The 17,761-nt window shown below is 36.8% G+C and overlaps 2 protein-coding genes across 9 annotated transcripts in view; one reads left to right on the top strand and one right to left on the bottom strand.

The window, feature by feature from the left end:
- The window catches only part of rab6a (RAB6A, member RAS oncogene family), an 86,005-nt gene extending 72,411 nt beyond the window's left edge, over window positions 1–13,594 (top strand). For 5 of the 8 annotated variants that reach the window (XM_073044008.1, XM_073044009.1, XM_073044016.1 and 2 more), the window contains exons 6-8: window positions 1,955–2,048; window positions 10,629–10,695; window positions 11,441–13,594. In XM_073044008.1, the coding sequence (XP_072900109.1) occupies window positions 1,955–2,048; window positions 10,629–10,695; window positions 11,441–11,505 (226 nt within the window). In that variant the 3' untranslated portion in view covers window positions 11,506–13,594. Of the gene's footprint in view, window positions 1–1,954; window positions 2,049–2,465; window positions 2,560–10,628; window positions 10,696–11,440 lie in introns of all 8 variants that reach the window. The other 3 variants (XM_073044011.1, XM_073044012.1, XM_073044015.1) reach the window with 1 other exon arrangement.
- LOC140726964 (proteasomal ATPase-associated factor 1-like) overlaps window positions 1–17,761 on the bottom strand; it is a 474,892-nt gene that overhangs the window by 201,672 nt on the left and 255,459 nt on the right. The gene's annotated exons all lie outside the window — the stretch shown is intronic.

Genomic DNA, 17,761 nt, shown 5'->3' with positions numbered 1-17,761 from the left:
AAATAAGTGAAAGGTCACTTACCTCGATTGCCATTAAACCATAAATATAAATTTTTTACTCATGTGGAATCTTTTGTCAGCATATATATGTCTCTGTTACACAATTTTGACAAGTTGTACCATTGCAAGTAGCAGCAAACATTGTGCAGCAAATCAAATGGGCTGATTCTCTTGAGTGGTCTTTGTCGGTGTTATTCCAACAGTTCTAAATGCATTTTCCACATACTTTCCATATCTTTATACCTATGAATTCAAATTACTATCTGCATTTTTTGTTTCCGTTTTAATTAGTTTCTAATAAGGTCTTGAAATTCCTCATGGTTACATACATTTTTGGACACAGATTAATTAACCTCCAGCAAAGAATTGATTACAAAATAGATCAACCTCAGACATAATGGTTCAAATAAAAAATAATTCTGAAAGTGTGCTTTGACTCCCACTACTGCCAAAGCACAATTTTTTGTCCTCTTTAATCTTTTGCAACTATAGCCTTTCAACTACATCCTAAACATAGTTGTTTTTCCTCTATTTGTCCATCCTAAGTGATTTCCCCTTCTTCCCAATTACTCCCAAGAAACATTGATATTTTGAATTGTATTTAAAAATATTTTGGATTTTTCTAAATCTTGCAGTCTTTTAAATTAGGATTGTAGCTGTCAAAGCCATGTGGTTTTGCCTGATCGATGAAAGGGATAATATTACTTATTGTAATCAATGTTAGTTATTTCTAAGTCATTTTTAAAATACTGCATCACTTTTTTTTTATTCCTTCAGAAATATTTATTTTGCCTAAAATAATGCTAGCAGATGAGAATAGATAACTGGAAGGACAGCGGATCAGGCACCTTATGCGAAAAGAGAAATTGTCAATGTCCGTTGTCCTTAAGGTGTCCACCCATGACCACTTGGGTTTCCTCCCTCATTCCAAAGACACATTGGTTAATAGTGCACATGGGTGTAATTGGGTCATGTGGGCTCATTGGGCCAAGAAGAGCTGTTACTATGTTGTATCTCTAAATAAAAAGAAAATTCAGTTCAATGACCTGTTATTCCCCTGAAGCATTGACTCGGTTTCTTTATCCACAAATGCTACCTGACCTAGTATTTTGTTTTTATTTTGTCTTTCTATGAACAGGACTTCTTTGTCTTTTAGTATTTGTGGAGAATTCTGCTCATCCATTGGTCCTGTAACATTTGGATAAAATTGTCACCTAATTTTTTGTTAATGGGTAAAACATTTACCTTCTCATTGAGAGTTCTTGAATCATGCAATCCACCCCTTTCATTAAGGACCTTTTTATTCCAATACTGTGATTTAAAAAATGATGTAAGTAATCAGTAGGTTGGGCAGATTTTGTGGAAAGTGAAACAGAATAACCAGGTTATGCCAGTCTTTGTTTCTTCCTATCAGGACTGTTCCCTTTGTCCATTCTTCCTTCACCTTATCTATAAATTACAACTAATTTCCTTTTCCCTCTTTCCCAGTTCTGATGAAGGATATTCAAATCGGAAATGCTAACACAGTTTCTCTTTACAGATGCTGCTTGATCTGTTGAATGCTTTTTAACATTTTCTATTTTAATTTAGATTTCTTGCATCTGGTATAATTGAATTTTCATTTACCAAAATAGGGAATTTATTTTTTTTTTTGTAGAGAATTTTTGACTTGCCAAACATGACGTTCTTTACCATGTACAGTGTCAGCCAGAATTAACTTCTAATCCTGCCTCATCTAAAATCAGGTAGCCACTAACTGCAGCTTTCTGTAATTGTTCATTTAATTTGACAGCAAACTATTATCCAAAATGATCAGCAATTGGAACAGTGTCTTCTGCCAATTGATATTGGGTAATAGCAGTCAGCAATACATTCCTACTCACCAAAGTTCATCTTCACTGGTGTTCCCCAATGCTGTAAAATTCATTGTCAACCATTACTTTATCTGCTGCAGGCAAGTTGCAATCGAGGAAGGGGAAAGGAAAGCCAAAGAACTGAATGTAATGTTTATTGAAACTAGTGCTAAAGCAGGCTACAATGTAAAACAGGTAAGTGAGAAATAGGGCACACTGCAGGGTTTGCTTGTTTATGTGGCTACATAGGAAAACCAAAGCTCGTCTTTAATATTGGTATTTGTGGGTGTTGGGGTCTTGCAATGAAAAATTGGCCATCAGTGAGCATTTTGTAATGTGATTAAAGTGACATCCAGGGAGTCTAATCTTTGGGGTTTAGGCTGTTAATATATTTGATGAGTGAAGTTTTTATTAACGTCATAATTTCAGCATTTGGGATATTGCTCAGAAATCTTTTCATGCAATCTGAAGAGGGAATCTCATGAAACTCTTTTGATTTAAAATCTTGATATTTTCCTTTTAAATGTAGCCCAGAAATGAGCAAAAACTGCAGTGTTCAAATATATATGTGCATTGTTTTAAAGTTTCTGTTCTGTCTTGCCATCTGTCCAGGCAAATAACAACTGAAGAAGGTGAACAGAGAGCCAAAGACCTGAATGTTCTGTTTATTGAAACCAGTGCAAAGATAGGCTACAATGTCAAGCAGGTAGAACTTGCTATATCCATGGTGTGCCATTTGTAGTGGTGTTTGGTTATCCTGCCTTCTGCTAGATGATTAATTGCATGGTACGAGTACGAAGTAATAAAAATATTGTACCTATTCAGTTAGTGTTCAAATCCAAAAATAACATTAATCGTTAAGACAGTTGTGCACTTTTTGGAAAAATACTTATAATTCAAAACTTAATAATTTACTGAGATTGCTGTTAAAATGGTTGTCTTAAAATTATTTCTGTGTATTTTGGCCTCAAACTTCTGTTTCAAATTGGCTGCTTTGTAGCGATTTAAAAAATTTATATTTGGTAACCACTTTAAATTTTTATTGGTCACTTGTTTCATTGCATATTTTCAGTAAATTGCGATTTCTTTAAGACACTGGTGGAACTAAGTTTCAGGGCTTCTGCTTCTGCTTCTCTTCTTTTGCGATGATTGCCTTATTAAACTTTGCCTTCACAGGTTTGTCCCAATCAACTCTGTAGTTATTGGTAATTCCACTTTTACCTTCTGGTGGGGCTTGCTGTATAATGTCATGTTCACAAAGGTTTAATTGTAAACATTTTAAGTTGCACTTTATCTTGCATGGTAGCATATGTAGTTTTGTTTGATCCTAATTCGTAGGATATTTGTTCTCTTACTCCAGCTCACAAGAGGTTGCCTTTAAAACGTATTTTTAGTGCAGAATGGCTTCTCCCATTAAATCTTGTACCCTTGCATTATATTTGTGATATCTAAGAAAAATGCAGCAATTTTGAGCATTTCACAGATCTTTATCTGATCGTGATTTGTCAAATCTTGTTATCCTTATTGCAATATTAGGATGTGCTCTCTATTGCTATAGCTTTTCATGCTGTTTTTTTTTGTAATATGTGTTGAGCTTAGGGTAACGCATACAAAATTGTGGAGGAATTCAGTAGGTCATCTATGGAAAAGAATAAACAGTGGATGTTTTAGTCTGAGACCCTTCACCGGTCCTGAAGGAGGGTTTTGGCCCATAACATCGATTTATTCCTTTCCATAGATGCTGCCTGACCTGCTGAATTCCTCCAGAATTGTGCATGTGTTTTTCTGGATTTCTGGCATCTACGGAACTTCTGTTTGAGTTATGCTTAATTATGTTAGGACTTGATAGCTTCTGCATCCATTGGAAATGGAATAAAAGCTTTCACTGATGTGGAAGATTCTCAGCTGATGCTTGCCAGATCTGAACATCTGGATTTTTCCAAGCTCAAATGTAGCAGGGAGGGTAAAACACATGCTAATACAGCAGAATGCTTAAACACTGTCACCAGTAGTGATTTTATTTTGTCTTGTCCATTTCACCTTTTGCCTATTGCAATTGTAAATTATACCTAAGGTGACGTGGGAGAAAGCATTTGGAAGGATTTATTATTTCAGTGCAAATCAGAATCAGATTTATTATCCCTAACGTGTTTTGCTTTTGCAGTACAGTTTGAGACAAAAGATTACCCTAAGTTACAATGAAAAATACAAAACAAAATAGTGAGATAGTGTTCATTGGTTTATTAGCCATTGAGAAATCTGATGGCAGAGCTGAAGAAGTTGTTCCTAAAACCATTGAACATGCGTTTTCAGGTTCCTGTACGTCCTCCAAGAAGGTAGTAATGAGAAGAGGGCATGTTCTGCATGATGAGAGTTCTCCATGGATGAGTTCGCCAGACTGTTATGCAACCTATCAGAATGTACAAGTTTGCTAGTCTTTGGTGATATACTAACTCTCCTTAAACTCCTAATGAAGTAGAGCTAGTGGCATGTCTTTGTGATTGCATGGATGTGTTTGGCCCAGGATAGATCCTTGGAGATATTGACACCCAGGAACTTGAAGCTGCTCACCCTTTCCACTGCTGACTGACCCTGTGGTGAGGACTACTGTGTGTTCATTCGAATTTCTTTTCCTGAAGTCCACAATCAGTTCTGTGGTCTTACTAACATTAACTGCAAGCTTGATGCTGCAACACCATTCAATCATTTGGCAAGCTAATGGCATCCCGTTTATTTCCCCCCTCAACATGCAATGCAAACAGACTGTCATACCTTGACCATTATGGAGATTTCAATTCTGCAAATGCTGTGAAATTATATGTGTATTTATTTTGATAGTATCTCTATTGTAGCTAAAGGAATAGTTTGATAAAATGTTGAGGTAAGCATTTGACAAAATGCTTCACATAACTGAATGAGAAATGTGCAACTCTGTTGTATTTTCTTTCCTCCAGAAGACTGGCAATAATTTTAGTTTATTATTTAAAGAATTACACATTCAGTCTAAAAGAACAAATTAACAGCATGCAGCTACATTATCTCTTCATGTATTTTTTAACAGTGCAGCTAATTCTTAAATATGTCATGCAGTATCTTTTTTAAGGAAACTTTTGAGTATGTTAACATCAAATTTTATGCTAAATTAGATTTAGATTGACATTACAAAAAAGTAGTTTTCGTTGTAATGATATTACAGCTGTGTTGATAGTGAATAATATGCGTAACTTCCTTACTATTGTTCCAAGTGTAATAATTCAGAAATGATTTGGCCACATTCCAATTAACTTGTCCATGCAAGATAAATCTGGCATTCTCTGACAGCAGAGATTTAAATTGAATGAAAATGATAAAGTAGAATGCGTATCAGGAAATTGATCAGGAAAAGGAGAGTCAGGTTAATATTTTGGTATAATTCCATTGCTTTCTGACATTTGTGGTCCTTCTGCAGTGCATGAAAAGCAAGAAACTGCAGATCCACTATTACATCTGATACTTTTTTCAACTTTGAGTCTTATTTTTGGTAAATGTAACTTCCATTTGGTCTAAATTCATACATTTATGAATGCCATAGTTTCTAAGAGAATTAATTTCTTTATCTTGAAGTATGAATATGGTACTAAAATAAAGAAGATTTCTATTCAATTTTTAAATATAAAATAAGTATTTACTCATGGCTGAATACTCATTAACAATCTTCATGATGGAAAGATTCATGACAGCATTGGAGACATGAGAATCAGCATTCTTTGGTGATCATGATGGCAATAAGAGAGATAAGATGCTCTTTCAATTGGAATTTGAAAATTGCACGAGGTTTTGATGATATGAGTTTTTGTTGGCCTGTCTTCAATAAGCATTTGATTATTCCTTAATCCACAGAAGTTTTGTACACCTTTCAGCATGAGGTTCAGCAATTTCTCTGAGCTATTACTTGTCTTTAAGTTTATAAGATAGTTTACACTTTCATATTTTCAGTCATGGTATCCACTTTTTATATCACTACCTGACTGTAGATGATGCACTTTGTCACCTAAAATGTTACAATATTTAGAATTTGCCTTGCATACATATTGATTGCACTAAGCATTTGTGACCCTTGCCACTCACCTGACCACTGTAAATAATTTCAGGATTACATAAAATAGCTGAGTGGAGACACAAATGACCACAGGTGCAGGAATCTGAAGCAACAAGCAATCTGCTGTCAGAATTTGGCAGGTCACGCTTCATTTGTGGTGGTGGTGGGAGGGAATTAAAATGAATTGTTGACATTTCAGGTCCATTTACACCCCCTTGCCCACCAGATGCTGTTCAACCTTTTGAGCTCTGCCAGCAAATAGTTTGTTGCTGCATTCAATAGCAGTTAGACCAAGTTTATGCTGTTCCCAGGGCACTCTTTTCACGTAGAGTAGAATGCAGCTTTATAAAGGGCAGAGGTTTGGCGAGTGAACATAACTGAAGCACTTCCCAATGCACAAACCACCAGCATAAAAAGCACAGTTTGTTTGCTCCTGGAACTTGAACTTTGCTGGGAAGGTCAGTGTTTAAAACCCATCCCCAATTGCTCTTTAAAGTTGGAGTTAATTTGCCTCCTTAGAGTAGTCCCATGTAACATTAGTTACGGATTTTTGTGAGTTTGATTAGAGTGAGGATGTTAAGTGTTTTGGAGGGAACTCGTTCTCCTGTCAGTTGTGGTTTTAAGGAAGAAGCTATGGAGAACTTCTGCAATGTAGTTTGTAAGTATTATCCATTCAATGGCCACTTTATTAGGTATAGGAATAGAACCGAGTGTTTTTTTTGCTGCTCTAGCCAATCCATTTCAAGGTCCAACAGGTTGTGCATTCAGAGATGCTTCATTGCACACTACTGCTGTAATATATGGTAATAAGTTGCTATTGCCTTCCTGCCAGCATACACAAGTCTGGCCATTCTCCTCTGGCCCCTCTCATTAACAAGGAATTTTCACCCACAGATCTACCACTCACAGGATGTTTTGTTTTTCACACTGCTCTGTAAACTCTAGGGACTTTGCATGAAACCTGCAGGAGATCAGCAGTTCCTGCAATACTCAAGTACTCATCTGGCACCTGCAGTAATCCCACCGTTGGATTATATTTCTTCCCCATTCTAATGTTTGTTCTGAACAGCAACTGACCTTTTGACCACGTCTGCAAGCTTTTATGCATTGAGCTGCTGCCACATAATTGATCAGATATCTGCATTAATGAGCAGGTGTCCCTAATAAAGTGGCCACTGAGTGTATTTTGGCACTATACCTGAAGTTTACAGTTTAGCATCACCGTACAAAGACCAATTCCAGCCCTTAAAAATAAACATTCAACAGGAAGTCAGTATCTTCAGATAGTTGTCAAAAGTGCTCTGAACTGAAAATTAATCAAGTGAGTTGCAGGTTTCAGAAGTGTTTATTTCTTGTAGGTAAGACTTTTCCCAATATCTTGTATCAAACATTGAGGGTTGTAGGTTGATCCGTAGCTATTTCTTTCAGATTTTTTAAAAAAAAGCTTTAACATTCTGCTTTTCTTACAGCTTCCATACAGATAACTAGGAATTTACACAGCCTTGTATGTAATCTTATTCTTAATGTAGTTTGCACAGAAATGAATTTTGGATATCTTTAGATAAGCAGTGGATTCTTGGACACGATAGTGTGTTTGACTTGTTTTACGGGATGCACCACAATTTCTTAATTTTGTTTTTCACTCTTCCGTGTATTACCTACTTGTGGTGAACTACATATACCTGTCTGGACACGCCCCTCTGCTGACTGCTCCTGTGGCTCCTCCCACAGACCCTGGTATAAAGGCGGTTGGAGGCACGGCTCCCCCCTCAGTCTCTGGGATGTTGTGTGGTGGTCACTTGCTGCTAATCGTGGTCTCTTGCAGCTAATAAAAGCCTATCGTTTGCCTCCCGTCTCCGAGAGTTATTGATGGTCATCACTACTTGAACACAATTTTGTTACCTGTCTCAGTTAGGAGTCCATATTTTAGAAAGTTGTATGAAGGTGATCAGATCTCAATTTTTATATTAAACATACTACGCCTTTTTCCATTAAACTTTTGGGCTAGGTATACTAGATTTTTGAGTTTTTTCCCAATCTGTTGGAAGTCATAGCGCTAACACCATTTCTCTTCATTTTAAGGAAGAAAAGGCATTATGTGCTGCCTTTTTTAGGAAGTAGAAATTATAAAATTATGCAGTATTCAATAGTGAATTGAATTTTTAAATACATACATAATAGATCTCATTAATCGGGGGCCAACAGAAAACTCCAATGGGGATAGAATTTCCTAGTGAACAACTGATTAGGGTAACATGCGATTATAGTAAAATTCTCATGATCTAATAGATTATAGGTATTTTATGAGTACTTGTTATTCTCAATATTTAGGTCATTATAGTCTGCACCTCTATTTTCCTCAGAACACAGAGAGCAGCAAATGCTGAATGCTAAAGATAACAATTATTTTATTGATAGTGATAACGCAGAGATCTATTCCATAATTTTTAAAACTCAAAATATGCTTTATTCATAATAATAAAACAAGAACAAACTGTGCAATGCATTTCATTCTTTTAAAAAATATAGAAACACAGAAAACCTGCAGCACAATACAGGCCCTTTGGCCCACAAAGCTGTGCCAAATATGTCCATACCTTAGAACAGGAGTAGGCAACCTAAAGCACGAATGATTTTCTAGCATACATTATTCATTAATTTGAGGCAATACATAACTAGATGTATTTAAATGGATAATTCCCATATTTTAAGTTTTTTATGGCATTTATCTGGTCCACCGTTTGCTCATTAATATGCAATCAGGCCCCAGAGGCAAAAAGGTTGCCGACCTCTGCCTTAGAACTACTTAGGCTAATCCATAGCCTTCTATTTTTCGAAGCTCCATGTATCCATCCAGGAGTCTCTTAAAAGACCCTATCATTTCCGTTACTGCCGGCAGCCCATTCCACGCATTCACCACTCTCTGCGTTTTAAAAAAAAAAAAAAAAAAACTTGCCCCTGGCATCTCCTCTGTACCTACTTCCAAGCACCTTAAAGCTATGCCCTTTTGTGCTTTCAGCACCTTTCTATTACATTCCTACACGTCAATACCACTGCTGCCACTCGTGGCCCCTTTAGAGTGGTATACTACTACCATAATTGAGGGGTTTCCTCACCCAACCTGGCCATTCCCTCTCCAGTAACAAGAACCGTACACTGGTTCTTCCCCACTGAGCCCTTGTGGTGCTGCACCCAAGCTTCAGTGCATTCCTCAACACGAATCCTGCAGCCGCCAATGTGCCAGTTGACAGAATTCCTCCACAGGTATCTCAATCTGCTGGCAGGTCAACAACTTCTGAGTAGACCAAAGGGCTATTCCTTAGTTAATGCTCTACCTCAATATTGGTTCGCCCTACTGTATAATTAAGTAGTGTGCTAAAGGTAGATGCTTTCTTCAACTTGCATTGCAAATACACTGGTAAATACTTCTGAGTATAACCTTTCACAATCAGTAATACATTAGCATTGTTTTTACCTGTATTGGAATGCACATTTATTTCTTAATCAGAAATATTCAAGTTTCCTTTAAATCAGTTCGGTGAATTTTTTCCCCCTACAAAGCTGACTATGCAGAGTCACGTGATTAGGGTTAAATGTTCGAGTAGTGGGCAACTAAAGAATGGGAAGCAAAGGTGATGACAGCAATTCTAAGCAGTTGTTAATATCATCTGTTGACCTCTGCGGGTGCTGGAGTAAAAGATGATGCAACTTGGATATAGGAAAGATCTGAATTCTATCTACAATAGCCTTCTGCTTTCTATTAATCAGTCATTCTTGCATGCCAATATGTTAACTCTTCCATAATTCTGAAATATTTTGTCTGTAGTACCAGACAATACTATTATCTAAATTTTCTGAGAAAATTTAAACCTGCTTGCTGCTCGATGTCATTTGGTCAGCCAGTCTGCTTGTCTTGCTAAACTTGCATATTTATTGATTTGATAACTGGATTGGCTGTGGGAAAACTATGTGCTCACTGCAGTTCAGTTCTCTTTGGCTTTCTGCAACAAAGCAATGTTCTTTCAGCAGTTCTGTGCTATCTGAAAAGGACTAGCTCTTTTTTTAAGTCATCTTTTACGATTTGCTTTGGGTATATCTCCAGTAATAACCTACACATTTTTACAATTAAAAGAATTATTCATGGATGCTCTTTGTGGTAAAGTTGGGCTTTTTTGTGCTGTTTGCTGTCACCTTTAGTGTTTTCTAAATGGATTTATTCAGTGTACTGTTGAATATTTATGAGTTTGCGGATCCCCATTATTTTGATAAATTTGTTTGCTTTGTGTCTTCGAAACCAGTTGATTGTAAATTTGACTTGTTAATTCAAAATTGCATTCAGATTGAATGTTTTTCTGATTTTTTTTAAAAAAAGGATGCAGCAATATTTTCCAGAAAGTGTACTTTTGCCAGATTGTTCTGGAATGGAACTATAATGCTTCTGGCATCTGCACCTCTTGTTTAAACTTGAATAGAAGATGTAACATTAAAGTTGTAATAAAAATCTTAGTTTTTTATTTGTGGCTTGCTGAACTCTTTGGGGATTTGGTTAGTCAAGGATACAGGAACGGACCAAATTAAAGGGACTGATAGAGATATTTTCCCAATATTTTTGCACCTATTTATGCCTCCCATCACACCAATCCATTTTTAAAATTCATGAAATGAAAGTTTTTATTTTTGTGTATCTCTTACCGTAGCTTTTCCGGCGTGTAGCTGCTGCCTTGCCTGGAATGGAAAGCACACAGGACAAGAGCAGGGAAGACAGTATCCTTTATTGGCTTTGCACCAGTAAAATGAAATTGAACTTGGTCTTTAATACTTACAGAACTGTGGGGGGGGGGGGGGAGGCAACTAGATAATTTTGCTTTTTGTCCTGAATTTATAAACTCAGAAGTTGCATTATGATTTTCTAATATTGTGAGTTCTGCTGGAATTTTTAAGAAGGGAAGTTGGAAAGTTCTAGGAAATTGTGTGAAGTTATTCAGAAGTAATCTCTTGTTGGATGTGAGTGACACAAAGACTTTTAAATTAATTCAGTATTAAAGTTTGCAAAATAAAGATTTCTCAACACTCTAGTTAGGGACTAGAGCTGTCTAGGGACTACCAGCTGTCACAGAATCACTGAAAAAGCTCCAACTCTGAGCTATGATGTTATCAGGTATGTATGTTGGGAATGAGGTATGCATATTTTTCCAGGTTTATGCAAGTGGGGTTTTCATTCAAACATGTTGGGAACCATTGTTTCAATGCATGTGTAGTTTAAAGCTGGAATCACAAGTTTGCTGTCAGAACTTCAGCCCGTTCATTATAATATAGGAAGGTGTGAATCTGTTTATTCAATACATTTTATAAAATACCCTGAATATGTTGCAATTTGATGGAGTCTTGATGCTTTATGAAGCTCTGAATTTGTTGAGTTCTTTGGTAATTGTTAATGATCAGCCCTTCTTTAAAGTAGAAAGGCTTTAAAATGTATGATAAACTTTCCCTTAACACAGATGACTTTCAGTGATTGATATAAAACTGGAAAAGACCCAAGAACAACCAGTCAGTGAGGGAGGATGCTCCTGCTAATACTGGTTCTAAAGCCCACTGCTTATTTGTCATTGCCATCCACCACAGTGTGAATATTGGCTAGTAATCTTACCCTGTTGGTAAAGTATTGCAATTCATCATTGCTGGCTGTCTTGTAATTGATCTATTAGCTTCACAAGCACAAATGTGGAGAAAATGTCAGTGTCTTCATTGGAAATAAATACAAAAAAATGTAATTGCCAAAACTCAACCTGCATCAGTTTACTTTTAATTGGAAGACACATTTAGTTCTTTGCATTGTATAATATTGCACTTTTAATGATGGAACTCTGTAGCTGTTTAGTGTAAAGGACAGTTTATGCAGATAACATCTGAATGCTAAGTGGCTTTATGACAGTGACTACAATATCTGAACAATGAGACACCAGTGAATTGGATCTTTTTAATGCTTCAAAATGATAAGTTTTTCAACCAAATCTGTTAACTAAATTTCATGTGTGCAAAGAGAACTTAAAAGCATACATCACTTGTAGTTTTGCTGAAACCTGTTAGTATTTAAACCCCACCCAAATCATGTCTATGAATTCATGTTGCCCCATTCCTTTATCGCTTCATCTGGGCCCAACTTGTCTTTTTTCCCCTAAATTTAGCCATCAATTAAGATGGCGATGGCCCCTCAGAAATGCACTTACAAATAATTAAGCATAATTTCAAGATAATTGCATTTGAAAGGGCAAAAAATAACTGAAGACAAACCTTTGTGTTGCATAGGCTGGAAAGTTCTTTTTACTCACTTGCACACATTTTAAAAATAGAATGTCCTCTAGCATACAGAGATCTTTCAATTGTGCATTTGAAAGAAGGAAAGCATTCACATGCAGAATTTGTAAAATTATGCATCTTCTATTAATTTTTGTTATAGGGCTTCCATATTGTTTAGGGATTTGTAATTCTGCATAGTTGGTTTACTTACCTGGAATAATATGATTTAGGATTTTTATTTAAGAGGATTGTTTATCTCCCCTCTAATTTATTTCTGTGCTCCAGTTTTTTTTTACAGTCTTTTAGATGAGTGTCACTGATTTTATTATTATTTTTGTCATGTAAGGATTTTCAGCATAGAACACTATAGCTTTGTCTTATGACTTTCTTTCTAATCTAAGCATCAAAGCATGTTTAGACTAATTGTTTGGGGGGTTGGAGAAACTGTTTCTAGTTCATGCTGTACACCACTTTTACTGTATTTTTACTGGAGAAAGTAAAACCACACGAAACTATCCAGTTAAAATTTTTTGCATCCTTTAAGTGCCTACACCTCATGCGTTGTTAAAGTAGGGCTGCAGGTATAGTTGGTTTCACTGTTGCTAAGAATCATAATTCTGCCTTACTTATGGTGTGGCATTTACAGGCACGAAGATTTCTTGGTCTTTACAAAATCTGACCGGTCTATCACACTTTGAAATGTTGCCTGAAATGGCTGCTTTTCCCCCTGCATGCTGGAGCTGTAATGTATTGCAGATTTTTTGCTTATCCATTTAGATAACTAATTAGTTCTTAATTTTCCTACTGAAAATACTGTAAGACGGTGTGGCTTGGGTTCTTTATATACGTTTGCCATTTGTAATCCTCATTTTTCTTGGAGTACAAGAAAATAACACTAAATGGATTGCCCATGCATTTTCTTTTCTCCACGGTATTTAAACAATCATTAAAGCTCAACTGGGGAAGTTGTCTGGCCAAACAAGAGCATGCTGATTTTTATCAGAACTTCTTTATACACTGACAAAACTAACAAGCTTGTGAACAATTTTTTGGAGAGCAGCATTTTTCTTTTATGTATGAATTTAAAATTATTTCACAAGCTGAGCTCTCAAGGCTTCTGTGGTGCAGTAGTGTGCAGTTTCAATAGTACTGGTTTTTGAACAGAATATGGCTTACTTGGCTTGACTGTTGTACCCATGCAACTGTATATTCATTACTACTTTTGCGTATGTCTTGTTACTATGATAACCGGAAGTTAAAAAAGGAAAATTTTGTCCTGGAATATCACTAGTACCTCAGCTCTGTTTGATAATGTAAAATAAAAACCCAAAGCCTGAACAAAATAAACACCTGCCTATTCAAAGTAGTTGACTGCTGTGTTTTGCTTTTTATTTCTTATGGTTTAAACCGTCGACGTTACAAGTGTTTCATTTATGATTCCAGTATCATTTGTTCTTTTTACTTGATAGTAGTCATACATGAGGGTGCATTTTGGAGGAAAGGCAAGGGATAACCATAAATGAAAATTGAGCATATAGTTTAGAACCAAAGTGAGGTGTGTTCGTATTCATTATCACATATTTTCAACGCAATATCTTCCACAAATGTGAGAACTAAAGCAAACCCTGTTTCAAAGTTGCCAGAGTCTGTATTTTTTTCCCATGTTTCTAATATTTTGAATTAGCTGTGTCAAAACAGTACTGTATTAAGCTACTTTGTGCGTTCAAGTTTTCTATGGCAGCTTATCTGGTTTTCCGTCCTTTATCCAAAATTTTTGTCCCTTCTAATTCATGTAGACCGTTTCATTTTATTGCCGATTTATCATCCTAAAGTCCAATTCACTGCTCAGATCAGTGCTTTCTTGGATCAACTTTACATTAGCTTGTTTTTAGTTCTAAGCATGTGTCCTTATACTCATAGAATTTCCTGTTCTGAATTTCTCTAGTAAAATGCAAAGTAATTCTTGATATACCTATAGAGGCATAGTTTTAAGGTGCTTGGAAGAAGGTACAGAGGGGATGTTAGGGGTAAATTTTTCACACAGTGGTGTGTGCGTGGAATGCACTCCTGGCGACAGTGGTGGAGGCAGATACAATAGAGTCTTTTAAGAAACTTGGGTAGGTATATGAAGCTTAGAAAAATGGAGTATTTGGCAGTAAGGTAATTTCAGGTACTTTCAAGCAGTTTCTAGAGTAGGTTACATGGTCAGCACAACCTTGTAGGCCAAAGGGCCTGTAATGTGCTACAGATTTCTGTGTTCTATACCCTAGCTATTTATTATGCTCAGGCTTAACATACAAGGTCTCATGACCTGTTGTGGCTTGTTAATGGCATTTTTTTCATATGTGTATTTGATAATAGAATGCGTCCAGCACAAGTGTGTTGTTCATTCCTTTTATAGGAAATAATTTCGTTATGCACTCAAATTTACTTGAGTTGAATAGTTTGACCACTGTTGGCATGAAATCACCATTGCAACCTTATTGACGGTTCAGGTGAAGCCAAAGGTAAGGATTGGCATAGATCTCTCATGTTAAGAAGCATTATTTATATTATCTAGGTGAAACTATTACATATAAATGTTTTTAATATACCACTATCCCTGAATTAATACATTCAAAATGAATGATTTGTGGAAAGGATGTTTGTAGAAAATCTACACACTGACATTGAGACATCGGCAGTTTAATTTTCCATGTAAGAATATAAGAAATGGAAGCAGGAGTAGGCTATCTGGCCCGTCGAACCTCCTCCAGCATTCAATAAGATCATGGCTGATCTGGCCATAGACTCATCTCCACCTACCTGCCTTTTCCCCATAACCCTTAATTCCCTGACTATGCAAAAATTTATCTAACCTTGTCTTAAATATATTTACTGAGGGTAGCCTCCTCTGCTTCAGAGGGTAGAGAATTCCACAGATTCATCACTCTCTGGGAAAAGTAGTTCCTCCTCATCTGTCCTAAATCTACTCCCCCAAATCTTGAGGCTTTGTCCTCTTGTTCTAGTCTCACCTATCAGTGGAAACAACTTTCCTGCCTCTATCTTGCCTATCCCTTTCATAATCTTGTATGTCTCTAAGATCTCTCATTCTTCTGAATTCCAATGAGTACAGTCCCAGGCGACTCAATCTCTCCTCATAATCTAAATCCCTCATCTCTGGAATCAACCCGGTGAACATCCTCTGCACTGCTTCCAAAGCTGCTGAAGTAAATATGAATTTCTTAATAGTTAAATGCTTACTCCCTTTTGGAGCTTCTAGTTGGCAAATCCATTGATATACATCATTAGGTCAGCTTTAATGCCAGCACAATGCAATAGTGACAAATTCTCAATCAGCAATCATTCAGAATCAATTGTATGAAAACAAAATGTTCAGAATCTGACAGGAATATTTGATCCAATGTCAGTTTTCCACTATGTTTTATTCTGGAGATGGACAGCAGGCCAGGCATGTTTGTACTAATTAAACCTCGCAGGTTTCTTATTTTTCATTTTTGTGTGTCTGTATGGCATTAGGCTGTCCAAAGAAAGCCTGACAGCACTGTTGTTTGTCTGGCTTTGTCCACCTCCAGAAGAATCAATATTCAGGTTTCAAATATATTTTTAATTATCACTGTTTGAAAACTTGCCACAAATGTGCTCAATCCACGAGTGAGAATAATGTACTAGCCCAACTCACCAACAGTCCCATGAATTCAATTCTAATTCATACAGTTTGAAAGCTTTACTGAATATTGCAGAAAATACTTGAAGCGCTGTAAGAATCAGTAAAACTGGAAAGGATTTTGTGATGACATAAATTGTTTCTGTTTTATTTCTCATTTTTCAATCATTAATCTTGAAGTTTGGACATGCATTCATATCCATATTTCTAAACTGGGTGTGCTCTAAGCCACACTCAGCTCGTTCAGATTTATGGCATAGTTTATTAATCATGAAAAGTACTTGATGGAAAGTAAGTAAATAATGGAGGTGACTTAAAGTTGTCACTGTTGCTCTACCAAACAGGTAATTACACAAGGACATTAATAGATAAGGGGTGATGGTACTGGTTTTAATCAAGATAGATAAATATACAAACTTATTTTCAGATGAAGGATTCAGATTTCTGGATAATTAGGACCTCTTCTGGGGCAGGTGGGACCTGTACAAAAGGGATGGGTTGGACTTGAATGAGAGGGGGACCAATATTTTTGTGGACAGATTTATGAGAGCTTTTGGGGGTGGTTTAAACTAATATGGCGGGGGGATGGGAACCAGTATGATGGAGCTGAGGATGAGCCAGCAGGCTTACAAGTAGATGACAGGGTGTAACATGAATTGTAAGGAAGGACAAGCCAATGACTGGGCACAAATGCAGACAGAGCAAAGAGTTAAGTTGTACCACAGCGGCAAAATTCAAAAGGACAAATAATACAGGACTGTATGTGCTGTATTTAAATACATGTAGCATTTTGAATAGGGTGGATGAACTTGTGGCACAATTAGAGATTTGTGGTCTGTTGTGGGCATCACTGAGTTGTGGCTGAAAGAAGGCCATAGTTGAGCTTAACATCAAAGAAACTTTGCATTGAAAGGACAGGCAGGAAGGCACAGGTAGTGGTGTGGCTCTGTTGGTAAGAGATGGAATTACATCTTTAGAAAGAGATGACATAGGGTCAGAGAATGTTGAATCTTTGTGGGTGGAGTTAAGAAATTGCAAGGGTTTAAAAAAAACATGGGAATCGTATATAGGCCTCCAAATAGTAGCCAAAACATGGGGTTGAGATTGTAAAGGGAGCTGGAAAAGGCATGTAATAAGTGTATGACACAATTGTAATGGGGGACTTCAGTATGTATGGGCATTGGCAAAATCAGGTTGGTGTCAGATCACAAGAGAGGGAATTTGTTGAATACCCATGAGATGGCTTTTTAGAGCAGCGTGTGCTTGAGCCTACTTGGGGAAAGGCCATCTTATGTTGCGTGTTGTGTAATAACCCAGATCTCATTAAGGAGCTTAACATAAAAGAGCCCTTGGCATGCAGTGATCATAATATGATTGAATTCATACTGCAATTGGAGAGGGAGAAGCTCAAGTCAGATGTATCAATATTGCAATGGAATAAAGGGAATTACAGAGGCATGAGAGGAGTTTGCACAGGTGGATTGGAGGAGGATATTGATGGGGATGACAGCAGAGCAGAGATGGCTGAAGTTTCTGGGAATAGTTCACAAGGCACAGGATAGCTATGTCCCACAGAGGAAGAAGTTCTCATGGTAGGGGTAGGCAACTGTGGTTAACAAAGAAAGATGAGGACTGCGTAAAAGCCAAGGAAAGGGCATAAAGGTAGCAAAAGTGAGTAGGAAGTTGGATGATTGGGAAGCTTTTGCAATCAACCAAAAGGCAACTTAAAAACCTTTAAGAAGATGGAAATGAAAGACTAGCTAGTAATATAAAGTAGGGTGCTAATTTTTTTCAGTTGTATAAAGAATAAAAAGGAAGTAAGAGTTGATATTGGACCACTGGAAAATGATGCTGGTGAGGTAATGG

The sequence above is a fragment of the Hemitrygon akajei genome, chromosome 4 (assembly GCF_048418815.1).
Source record: "Hemitrygon akajei chromosome 4, sHemAka1.3, whole genome shotgun sequence".
In the NCBI taxonomy this organism is placed as follows: Eukaryota; Metazoa; Chordata; class Chondrichthyes; order Myliobatiformes; family Dasyatidae; genus Hemitrygon; species Hemitrygon akajei.
This window is presented reverse-complemented; position numbering and strand designations above follow the sequence as displayed.